We start from the raw sequence: 12635 nt of genomic DNA, 5'->3' as shown, positions 1-12635 counted from the left end.
CGTATTTCTGCCTACATGTATCTAGCGTACTAATAAGGAAATATATTCTCCCTTTAAATAGCCTGGGACAAAATTGTGCACAAAAATGGAACAACACATGGGATAGATTTGACCCTGCACGTCTGCATGCTCTACAGTAAAGCATTTAAGCATGTATTTATGGTCTCCTCTCTCCAACTCCTGTTTATGTGCACTGGTCACTAAAGTTAAGCATGTGCTTACGTGCTTTGCAGGAATGAAACAGATGTTGAATGAAAAATCTACTGTAGTTTTTCACTTTTTTATTGACGGGAAAAAATAGTTTCTTTGGAGTACATATGTTGATAAGCTTGACTTTGGTTATTCCAAATACAGTTTTACTAGATGTCCATTTGTATGAGGAGGAGAAGTTATAAAAGTTTGTGGCATGAGTCATACAGGATATGTACTGGCATCACACTGCTCAATCCATCTACTGTACATAAATGTTTGTAAAATACTATATATACCTGCAGCTGTCTGTAACATTATGGTTATCCATAGCCAAACATTGGAAAAGCTGTCCTTTGGATCCACTCAACAAGTAAAATAAATAAATAAATAAAAAGTGCAATTGGTATTGTTAGAAAAGGATATCACAGTGAGCGTAGAGAGAGAATTTCTAAAGCCAGAAAGAAATCTTCTTTGAAAGAAACTTTCCCTTTCATTTTTCTAGACGGATTTCCCAAAAGAAGTAACTAACGTTAATCCTGCTTTTATCCTGGACATCAAAAAGTTGGAATTCACAGTTACAGAGAAGACCACCGCTTGTTTAAGTGCACTTACCTCAGCTAACTAGTCCCACACAACGCTAAGCACCTCTTGAGGAGTTGCAATGCCTGTAAAGCTCCCCATCCATGAGGCTGCTACTCACCGCAGCGACAGCCTCTCCCTTCTCCCTGCCTTCACTTTCATGCTGCTGCGGAGCAGAGGTGGGTTGTCCTGCCAGCACCAACCCCAGTGCCCAGGACAGAGCCCCATGCTGCCCTCCTTGCCATCCACTGCCCAGTGAACTGCTTTCTCACAGTGCTAAATCCCACCTGTGAATCCCTTGGTGCCTGTCTCAGCACTGGGGAACGGTGGATGAGGGCAGGGAGATGTTTCTGTGAGGTGCCTCTCCTCTCAGCTGTGACCTTCACAGGAGACGACCTGCTTGCTCTCCCCATGGGAGCATCGTTGGGGAAAGGTTTGAACGCACCCACAGAAGACAAATCTGATGAGGGGGTGGCTGTGTTGAGGCACTGGCACATGACAGGTTCAGAAGTTTAAGCCGCAGTTGACAGTGAAGGAGCCCAAAGCAAACTGAGCTGGTCTGAGCCCAGGAGCATCAGAAGTGTGGTGGCCTAGCACATGTTTGATTTTTCATTTCTTTCTAACTAGAGCACTCCAGGCAATTAAGTCTTTTCCTAATGTAGCTGAATTTTATAGCTTTAAGTGTTTCTGTGATTTAACTGCTCTTTATACAACTCAGCTTTTTAGTATACGTGCAATGTTTCTCGCACACTTTTCTTCACATGAGAAATCAGGAGATATAATGGCCTCTTTCTTAGTATATGTTTAGGAAGCTTTGCATTGCGTGCTCTCCACCAGATGGACAATAACTATTGCTTGATCATCTGAATATATTTTATTGCTATTTTAACAATGCTTAAATATGCAATTGGTAGACCATAATGACTCTGTAGTAATGGGTAATATATTTGTGGATCTAGTTAAACCCTTGCTGACAGGTGCTATGCCTGCAGTAGTCACTGATTTACCAGGTGGAACAGAGGGCACCAGGAGTAAGTTTTAGATCCTCTGCTTGTGCCTGCGGCCACAGGTTGCACAGCACGTATTGTATGGCTGCACAGCATCTCCAGTAATACAGGGTCTTCATCTGCCCCAGCACAAGAAAAGCAGTTCCCACTCCAGTACTCATGTACTATATGCCGAGACAGTTTTACCTTTGTGATTGCCAGAACTGCAGCCTTTGGTCAGACATTCATTTGCAGGACCTTGGCACTTGTAATTTTACTGTGAAATCAATAAAATGACACTGCAGTGTTTCCACTTCGGAAGAAAGAAGCTGTTGCAGCAGTGAAGAAGTGAAGCCTTCACTGAATTCAGGAGGTGTTTTGAGGCCTGTAATATATAATCTTGCCATGTCTGAGCATGTGAAACTTGTACTGATGTTGTTAAACTAATGCACGTCTCGTGGCTGCAGAATTGCCCAGCTGCAGTATTGTGCAGGGCAGAAAAGAGATGGGTTGGGACTGGCCAAGGAGGACTTCGCTACTTCAATAATGGTCTTCGTGCTTTTGTCTTCCAATTCCTTTGGCATCCTCCCTCTCCTCCATTTTTGTGCCCACTTCTTTGCCCCACTTTGGTGGTTGGTCTTCAAAACAAAAGAGCTGAACAGGAAAAAGCAAAGGTGTTGGATGGGAGCAACCATGGTCTGACTGGAGTCTGAGTGAGCTGAGGGTGTGTGGTAGTTCCACACAGCACTCAAATCCCTGCGTCCAAATACAGGCACGTATTTTGAAAGCCACCCATGTAACAAAAATTAATGTAATTTCCCACTGGACAAACCTGAGAATTGGGCAATTTCTTTCCTGATACAAAGCTTTTCTTGCTCAAGAGCTGTGCCGGTTAAGGGGATCCAGTTGTGCTGGCTTCCAGCATTAAAACTCACGGAGTGTCGAAGCAAAGGGTTGTGACCATTTAACCACAGTGGGCTTGCTCGTAACTTCTAACTGCAGCCTGGAAAGTACGACTGTGTCCTCTGTAAGGTGTACGTAATCTGGTGAAAAATTTTTGTATGCTTTGGGCTGACCCTTCCATGCTGCCATTCTGGTTGTCAGATGCTTTTAGTCATTTCTCATTAGGACTGGTAAAATGCATGTGAAATATGAAGATCTCCATTTAGGTCTGAGCAGGTTTTGGAGAGGCTCCATTTTCTTCAGGGATCTGTGAAAAGGAGAAAGGAGGAAAATGAAAGATTTATTTATTAAAAACTTCAGTGTTGGCATCAATAATTTCTATATCCATGTTCCCCAAATAAGTAGTTTTATCTAGAAAAGAAATCAAATTCATGAAAATAGTAGCAGAGGAAGCTCATCTCTCTTTATCCATTATCTCAGTAAGAACAAGAGCCATTCCAGCTCCCTGTTTCAAATAATACTTGAGTATTTAATGAAAAGTGAAAGAGCTTCACCAGGAAGAAGCCAGGGGTAGCTCATAATGCTTTGAAATTAAACTATTCTCTAAGCAGGGAGGAGATTCAAATTCTAGCACCCAGCACACCTAGAGTGGGAACTTGTGCTTAGGACATTTACTGAGGAAGTAAAAAAAAAAAAAAAAAAAAACCTCTAGGAAGGATGGATTACTGATGCGAAAGGGAGCAGGATCCTGCAAGAGAGGCTGGCCCTGTCCCCTACAGTCACCAGAGCCATTTAGGAGCTTGGCAGCCAGGGCTCTCTGCAGATGAGACTCAGATCTCATCAGGGAGAAAAGGGGAACCTAACTGGGACCTCCACATCATATGCAAGTGTCCCTGTCAGTGCCACCAGGACCTGTTTCTGAGGAACTGGCTCTTCCTAGCTTTGCCTTCTGTTCAGGTGCTCCCAATATACCTGTTTCTGCCTGTTTTTTGTTTTTGTTTGTTTTAACCCCAGAGAGGAGTGAAACTGTGAATCGCAACGCGGGGGTGGTGCAGCCACTTTTGTCTTCATTTCACCAAGAAGAATGAAAGAATACATATTTTAAATAGAGCTGCAAATATATTTCTCCTGACTTTTTCAGTTCAACTGTCAAATTAAAAATGAAAGAAAAAGATGCAGGCAGTGCCACTGCCAATACAACTGTCATTTGGTGCTTTGTCTCTATCTGCAAATATTTATCTTTGTTACCCTGATAATTAAAAATCATGGTTAAGATTTATTTTAAAAAGGAAGAATCAGCTTATATTAGAGGGCATCTTTTACTTCTGAAAATTACAAAGATATGGCCTAAATCACATGGCCAGTGTGCCTAATACTAGATTTAATTTTTCTCTCCTTAGCCTCTAAGCTTTGAGAGCAAGAAAAGCTACACGTTGAAAGTAGAGGGTGCCAACCCCCACCTGGAAATGCGATTCCTGAACCTGGGTCCTTTCCGAGACACCACCACGGTTCACATCAGCGTGGAGGATGTGGATGAGCCTCCTGTGTTCGAGCCCAGCTTTTACTTTGTGGAGGTGCCTGAGGACGTGGAGATTGGAACCACCATACAGATCATTTCTGCCAAGGACCCAGACGTGACCAACAACTCCATCAGGTCTGTCTTCTCTTTGTGTGTCCCCCCAGGAGCGTTCCCTGGTACATCCAGTTGATGAACTGGTGACAGGGCTGAGACAGGACAGGTGGGAGGGACTCTTTTTTCCAACCTGTTGTAGTCATCAGTAGGTTTAATCAAACCAGTTCTCATACATTGAGGGGCCTTGTTGCAATTGGCGAAGCAAAGCAGGAGCTCACCTTTCTGTTTTCTGTGGTCTGGAGGACATCTGCACCTAGCATTGCAATGAACTGGTCAGACAGGCCCTGACAGGGTACACGAAAAACAAAGCCCAGACCTTTGCCGGCACAACCTGAACACAAAACCTGACAGCACTGCTGAGAATCTGCTGTAGTACTGAGGGGAAGGTAATGAGCTTGCTTCTTCTCTCTCCCCCTTCTGTTTCAAAGCCATTGCTGTGTGCAACCTGTCTTTGTGAACAGCTGAAATGCACAGCTACATTTGGAGTAGTTTGAATGCATGCTGATAAATACGCATGAGCCATTGAATTATATAGTGTCTGGTCAGTTCTGTAGAGCTAGATAACCCCATAAGGAGTTAAGAAAGGTAAAAGGTGTATTTATAGCCATGGAAGCTGCACAGCTGCAACTCAGCAAGGAGCTGTAGGGGCAGACTTGTGCAATTGCGGTGCTCTTTTCCATAGTGGTGGCCGAATCAGCACAGTTTATCAGGGAAGACCGGTTTTCTCCAAGGCCAGCTCACATACTGATTTTCATAACCTGCAGAAGCTCCAGGTGTCTGCGAGTTAATATTCCCAGCAGGTCAGCTGCACCTCTCATCTGAGAAAAGCTTTGGGTGCTGAGCTGCTGTGTGCCTTAACTGGTGTCGGTCCAGCTTCTGAGTTCTCTGCGTTCAGAACAACCACTGGGAAATACCAGAGAGAGCCAAAACAGTGAGCATTTGGAGTTTTCGAAGGAAGTGAAATCTGTATGAGCAACTCTGTGGGCTTCAGCTGGGAGATCTAACCAGGCACAAAGCCTGTTTTTCTTAATGATTATTTCTTTCTGTGTTACTGCTCTTATTAATTTTTTCATCTCTGCTGTTTTAATATACCTGCCTTTTCTACCTACATTATGAAGTTATCTTACTTCTCATGACGTCTCAAATTCTTCAATAAAACTAAAGCATCATACTGTGTGCATCACGATTTCATTACCTTAAACTTTTTTACTGCCCGCATCTTATTTTGCTGATTACTGTCTAGCTTTATCCAAATACTGCAGCACAAACAGATTTGTGCAAGTCTGCTCAAAATAGTATAAAAATAATTCTGTGGTGTTATCAGAGGGTAGAAGTGTTCATTGTTATATTAATGAGATTTTTTCTTAGTTTTCTTCAGAGCTTTCCAGTGACTTCCCTTGATGAAACAGTACTCTGGAAAGCACGGAATGCATTACCAAAGATATATTAAAAAAAAAAAAAAGTTACAAATTTCAGAGATTTCTCTGTAACTCTGTTCCTTGCCACCTTCTTTCCTTCCCATCTTCCTCCCATCCCACTTTCCTTCCTTTCTTCCCTCCTTCCTCCTCCACACGTTATACATATAAAATGACTGGGATAAAGGAAAAAGGAGGGAGGAAAAAAAAAAGGAAATGCTCTTCGAATACCATTTGTAATGCTAACTAAAATGCAGATGTTAAGTACTTGTTTTTACCTCTAATGTTATCTCCCATACAAAAGAACTCTGCGCAGTATCTGTCTGGCAACTTTTTGGGCTTGCTGTGCATTCACTTTGCACAGGGCAAAGCAAGATAAGAAGAACAAAATACCAGATAACACATTTTGTTACACAAGATGGAATCCATCTGAAATTTAAACTGACATCTGACCCCTCCTTTGGATGGGGTCTGGGCCATCTTCTCAATTATGGAAAAGTCAGGTGGCAATTCAGGAGGGCTCATCAAACGCAGGGCAACTCTTCAGTCCTCTACATTATGATTGTTTTCAAGTGATTTGGGAAGATTACCTGAAGAGTAAAGTGGAAACAATTGTGAAGGAGCAGGTCTTATTAACAGGAGAAGGTGTGTGGAGAACCCAGACAAAGACTCCACCTGTGCCTCTTGACACTGGTGATTAATACTGCACCACTAATCACAAGGCCATATTAAATTTCAGATACTCGTTGGCCTTAAACTGTCAGAGAGAAATTCTTTTTATAGCCTCCATACAAGAATAATTATTATAGCAAAATATAGCAACATTCATACTTATTTCCTAAATAAATCCAGTGCCTCAGAAATCTCTTTATTTGAAATGCAAAGGATTGGGAGGGGAAGGGAAGCAAACCTGCCTTTCCACCCTCTTTCATTTTTCTGAAAAAAGTGGAAAAGAATGCTGTTTGTTTCACAACAGCGTAGCCTAACAGTACTTCATATCCCAATTTAATATGTCCCTATATAAAGAATGGGCTGGCATGCTCGTTCCAGTGAATGTGCTTATGCTGAAAGGAGAAAATTCAGAACAACAAGCCCTATTCAGCATCTGTTATGACTAATGCTTTCAATTCCCATCAACTTCGAAGAAAGAACAACAACAAAAAAGGAGAGAGAATAAGTCTGGGCTCTGTTCTAGGCTGTGGCATTTGCATAAGCGCATGGGTGGTTTTTGCCAGAGGATCTCTTACCATGCTAACATAATTAGCTGGGAAGGCGACTTGTACAAACTGCTGTTAAGAACATTTGAAGGGTACTGAGAATTTTACACACCCTGCAAAAATGTATTTGCCACCAGTCCTGCCATCTGCTAAAAGAAAAGCTGACGGAACATGATTTGTGCAACTTGCAGATTGATATAAAACCTGAGAGTATTTATGACATATCAAACACAAGGAATACATCCATGGAGCTGAATGGCAAATGTGGCACGTACAGGGCAAGTGCAACTCATTTCTGCTGGCCATTACCAGTGAAACCAGAAACCTGTTAGAGATTAGGCAGGAAAAACAGGAAGATACCAACGTACCAACTGCATCAGCCCTGGCTTAGTTTGTGGAAGGGGCTCAGGGCAGAAGCAAGGAGGAGCCCTGAGAGCTGGGCTTTCAAACTCGGGCTGCCCAACTCACCCCCAGCCACCCCCATCGTTGCAGGGTTCTGTACAGTACTGCAGCCTAGTCTGCAGCTCTTCCAGCAAGAGGTAAAGGCTGCCTCCTGCATGGGGGCACTTACGAGGGGCAGCAGCAGCAGCAGCAGCGAGCCCAGCTGTGCAGCTGGGAGGCAGAGTTTAGGTGCTCAGGTTGCATGCAAGATCTTCTCTCCTCTGGGAAAAGTCAGGGGCAAAGCCAGCAGGCGTCCCCTCTCAGGGACCCCCCCTTCACCACTGCCCTGCAGGCAGCCCTGGCACAGGGCACGGTGTCCCTCTGACTGAGAGCAGCAGTGACAGCTGTCAGTCAGCTGCCTGACAAAGTTTTCTGGCCAGGCAGGCTCAGTAATTATGATGAACCAACCTCACAGAGGGACCCATTTTTCTTGCTTGATAGGAGAAAGACAGAAACCATCCCCCTGGCACGGCCATGGCTCAGTCAGTAGGATGGCTCAGGATGCAGGTGGAGTTCATTCTCCTGAAGGAAGAGGGAATGCAAAAGCACAAGGAAAGGAACGGTTCCTCCTCATCAGCCTGAGTGCCCAGAGAAGGAGCTGGTGTAAAGTCATTTTCATACAGTCTGAATTGTGCCCAAGGAAAGGGTATAATTACTTAGCTTAGAAAAAGAACTTGCACTCCTCGTTGACACGTTTTCTCTGTAAAGCAGATGTTCCTGTGCTGAGCTGTTCCTTGCTTTGAGGCTGCTTGCATTAAATCTCCCTGTCTTCCAGCTCCATCCCAGCAGTGCTCGCTGTTAAATTCCATTAGACGTGTGAACTACAAGTTTTTCGTGCATCTCACTGTACCTAGATAAGTCAATGGAGCACACAGCTAGGTTGTGGAAGAATGTGGATCTGCTATATGTGACGGTATTCCCTTTGCTGGGGTACTTTGGTGTACATAACATCCAGTTTTAACAAGAGTTGCACAATATTTTCAATCTGTACTCTTGCAGATACTCAATTGACAGGAGCAGCGATCCGGGGCGGTTCTTTTATGTCGACATTACATCAGGAGCACTGATGACTGCGAGACCTCTAGATCGGGAGGATGTTTCTTGGCACAACATCACAGTGCTGGCCATGGAGCTGAGTAAGGAGAATGCAGACTGTACATAGATTAAAGAGATATAAGAGACAAAGCAGACTGAGAGACCTGAATTCAGCAATTCAGATGTTCTTATGTATTGAGTGGGAAGCCGTATTAACTGAATTACTCTTCTGACATCAACAAGCAAATGCTGCATTTTATTTATTTTTTACGCTCCTTTTCACAGAGCGGTGGGAAGAGTAGAGGCTGGCAATTAAATGCAGAGTGCTGCTTTTTCTTGTCATTAGTATTCTAGGGATTTATTTAAAACTCTTTGTGAAATATGTTTCTGCAAGAGCTCTGTTTCTCCAGAAGGACTAGGCAGAAAAAGCAGAAGCTGCAAAGGCTGTGCAGCTGCCAGTCCTACCTGGGAGGATTGTGTGGTGCAGGGACTGGCAGGCAGCAACGATGCTTTCACTGCTAGGTTGCTGGTGGAAATCTGCTCTGGGCCAGTAGCGAGTGAGTGGCATCACCATCTGCTCTCTGCATAATGATTTGGGGAGGGTGCTTTGTGATCCTCTTGTACGAAAACCCCCGAGCAACTGAATCTTATTAGATTTTCAGCTTTCACAGTGAGCTAAAACTCAGCTCAGGATTCATCGGTGCCAGGTATTTACCAAGGCTATGAGAACAAGGAGATGCTGATCATTATGTAGTGACACTACAAAAAATTTTGCTGAGTTTCATAAAGGAGCTAAGGATATATGAGCAAATAAAATAAAACATTCATCCAATCTTCACCTGAAATCTCTTTGTTCCACATAGCTTTTGCTCAGGATTTCAGTTCATTTGCTGAGGGGCAGCAGATTTTTAGAAGTTTGCTGCCAATAGCTGAGCTGTTCCTCATGTCTGAGAGCACTTTCTACACATCCAGGCTGTATGAGAGATATGGGTCAGTCTGAGAGGGGAAAAAAATTAAGTAGCTGGCCCAAAACACAGTCAACCAATTTGAAGTTAGCAGGAGGAATATTTTTCAAGAGTCAGGGTGAATCTGCCACATATTTGTAGGCTGTTCCAGCATGCAAAGCCTTCCTGTCACCTTTTTAGTAGTGAGAGGGGCTGGTGACGTGACAGGATCTCACCCCATCTGTTTCAATGCTAGTTTTATTTTCAGCCACCAACGGTCATTGCAATTCCATGTAGGCCCACTTACACGCACGAGTCTGTAGAAGCAGCCCTGTAGCAGCACTCCAGGGTGAGAGCAATATGAAGGCATGTCTGCCTTTGACTCATCCTCTGCCCATCCTCTGTCAGTTTTGCTCTGTACATGTACAGCGCAATATTTTAATTTAGTAAATAGTTCTGAAAATGCCATAGCTGTGGGCTCCTGAATAAAGCTTCTAGTTTCAGAAGTTAGATGAATATTACTGAGTGTGAATGCAGACATTCATACGCCACAGTGACAGGTGTGTTAGTAAGATATGTATGGATATGTGGGAAGCTGAAGGACTAAATTATAAATCAGGGCGAAACAATATAGTTTAAGAATATTATCTCGATAAAATGTGACACACATTATGGATTCAGTACATTGAACTTTTAAGAAAATTCCGGAGTGTAAGAAAATTCTCTATTGTTTATACGAACACATCATTTCATGCTGTAAAGTGAGATATATTTGGAAATAAATGCATGAGGCTGGATAGCTAAGACAAGCTTAACTTTTAAGAATTTTCTGGATTTTTGCTCCTTATCTCCTAATCGTGAATTTATTTTTTTCATTTTTTTTTAAATCTCTTCTTAGAGTTTCCTTTTATCTTTTAATAAGGGGAAAAGTTGTTCTGGGAAAAAAAAAACAGTAAAAAAAACATATTCTTTGGCTACTGAGTTTGGAAACTGTGAAGATATGTGAAATGATGTCTGGATGTACTGGGCAAGAGAGCTAATGAACCAGTGGGACAGAAATATCACAAATGATGTCATGCAGAATGTAAAATTTTCATTGTGATTTTAAGCTTCATTGAAAGCTTTTCTGTACAATTTCATGTGTTATTGCATTTTAACCCCCTGTACAAAGTATCAAAAACTTGACACAATATTTTTATGTTCGGGAATATAAGTTCTGAGCAAAAATGAAATGCAGAATTACCATTTCCAACAAGCTCTAAATAACAAGACTATCCCCTAAAAATAGCCTCAACATAACTCATGCCACCAGTACCAAGGCTCAAAAAACAGTATTTCCCAGTCAAAGCTGTAACTGGGGGGCATTGTCTAAAACTTTTGTTATAGAAATAGTCCCATTAGACTGGACCAGGTTGAAGGTCCTTTTGCATCCAAAGGAATTTGTTTGAAAATGATGTGACCAGATGGAAAGCCAGGATAGATAAAGCAGCATTTGCAACTTCACTCTGAGTCACATAACCTGCAAGCAAACTCAGTTCCTCATAGAAAAAATTAATTTAACACAAATCAGTAGCAAAACACACTGCTTTACCTCTTCAGCAGAGTAGGGAGACATCTTTTTTTTTCCCTTGCCACACGTTGCCTTTCTTTATGTTCTCCCTCCTCCTTCCAGACAATCCCTCGCAGGTGGGCAGTGTCTCTGTGACGGTGAAAGTCCTGGACGTGAACGACAACGCGCCAGAGTTTGCAAGGTTCTACGAATCTTTTGTTTGCGAAAACGCCAAAGCAGGACAGGTGAGAAATGCTGGTAATGATGGGGGCTGGCAGGGGGCAAGGTTGTCCCGCATGGAGAAAGCACAACAAACAGACTAGGCATGGAAAACAGGGCTCAGCTAACCAAATGGTGCACCTGAGCTCTCTTCAGCAGTTACCTGTGCTGCTTTCCAAGGGCAAGCGCATTACACCAGTATTAGCGTCATATAGTAGAGCACCATTTTTTCTCCTTCAGTAGTTTCCAAACTCACTCCACCATACACTTCACTGCTGAAATAAAGCCTTCCTTTGGGCAGGTGCCAGCAGGCAAATAGACGGTGTGTCCTGTAGCAGCAACAAATAGAGGACAAGTGTTATAAGAAATGCCACAGAGTCAGCCCGGCCCGTGTGTGAGTGACAAGTCTTACTTTTAAAAGACCCTATTTATAAGAGCCTTAAGCACCCTGACTTATGGGAGCTGCAAATAATATACTACATCAGCTTCAAAGGGGTGACAAACTGAATCTGTTCTGCCGTGAACTGGAGATTACGGAGAATCACAGATAACACAGGACTTCCAGCTCCACACACTGTAAACCCGTACCTTCAAGCAAACTGTGACGCCTCTTTGCTCCTACCCCTTCTAAAACCCCATCAAAGCCCTCGATCAAGGTCTGCCTGTATCACACATGGACAGGAGCTCTCCCTTGCTGATGGTGGTACAATTTCTACTGCTTATAGTTTGTGTGGATGCAACCTGGTGCTTCACCACACAGGGTTCACAGTGGGGACCTGTATCTCCAAATTCACATCTGATAAACGTAGTTTAAGTGCACAGATGCACAACTGATGATTTACGAAGAGAAAAATTATACTAGCAATATCACTGCTCATTCAGTGGAGCTCCTCCCAGCTTGTTGTGAAGCAGAATAAAATAGTTATTCACTGCTGGGACAGCTGTCCTACTAAAAATCTTACACAGGATAATTTCATTCTACTAACTTAAAGATGCCCTTAATAATACAGGGAACAGAAATTATTGCCCAGCCTTTTTCCTTGTTTTGAAAGCACACTAAATGGGACTTCTGCCTCATTTCAAAAAGTTCTGAAATCGGTTCTAATGTGCTAAATAAGACTTTACGTCTCTGTCATTTGTCCCTGAATCCAAAAATAGCTTGGAATGCAAAAATCCAGGTGAAGACCTGTTCTTTGTTTGAAAAGATGTTAGAATTTTTACTGAGACAGAGCTACAGCTCACCGTGCTTCAATTTGTTGTACCTACTTCACCAAGCCTCCATAAGTGAGGTGACAAAACTCTTTCTGGATTTTGTATTGTCTTAGTTTCTTTCCTTAGTGTTACTTGTTGCACATGCAAAGCATCTGCATAGTTGCATTTTCTTTGTTTTACACTGACTTCTTGGGAAGAGCTTAATTGATTTAAAACTGAGAGTGATAAAAAATCAACCTCAAGTCTTTTTTTACCTGCAAAATGAAGCTGAAAATAAGCATGGGCTTTCTTACAAGCTCCCTAATACATG

At 42.8% G+C, this 12635-nt stretch overlaps 1 protein-coding gene across 5 annotated transcripts in view; it reads left to right on the top strand.

Annotated features, from left to right (window-relative positions):
• The window catches only part of CDH20 (cadherin 20), a 397431-nt gene that overhangs the window by 374940 nt on the left and 9856 nt on the right, over window positions 1-12635 (top strand). For all 5 annotated transcript variants that reach the window (XM_083822392.1, XM_083822394.1, XM_083822393.1 and 2 more), the window contains 3 exons: window positions 4061-4314; window positions 8366-8502; window positions 11018-11139. In XM_083822392.1, coding sequence (XP_083678518.1) covers window positions 4061-4314; window positions 8366-8502; window positions 11018-11139 — 513 coding nt within the window. The remainder of the gene's footprint in view (window positions 1-4060; window positions 4315-8365; window positions 8503-11017; window positions 11140-12635) is intronic.

Source organism: Anser anser, assembly GCF_964211835.1.
Source record: "Anser anser genome assembly, chromosome: 2".
Lineage (NCBI taxonomy): Eukaryota > Metazoa > Chordata > Aves > Anseriformes > Anatidae > Anser > Anser anser.
Note: the sequence above shows the minus strand (reverse complement) of the source record. Positions and strands in the feature narration are given on the sequence as shown.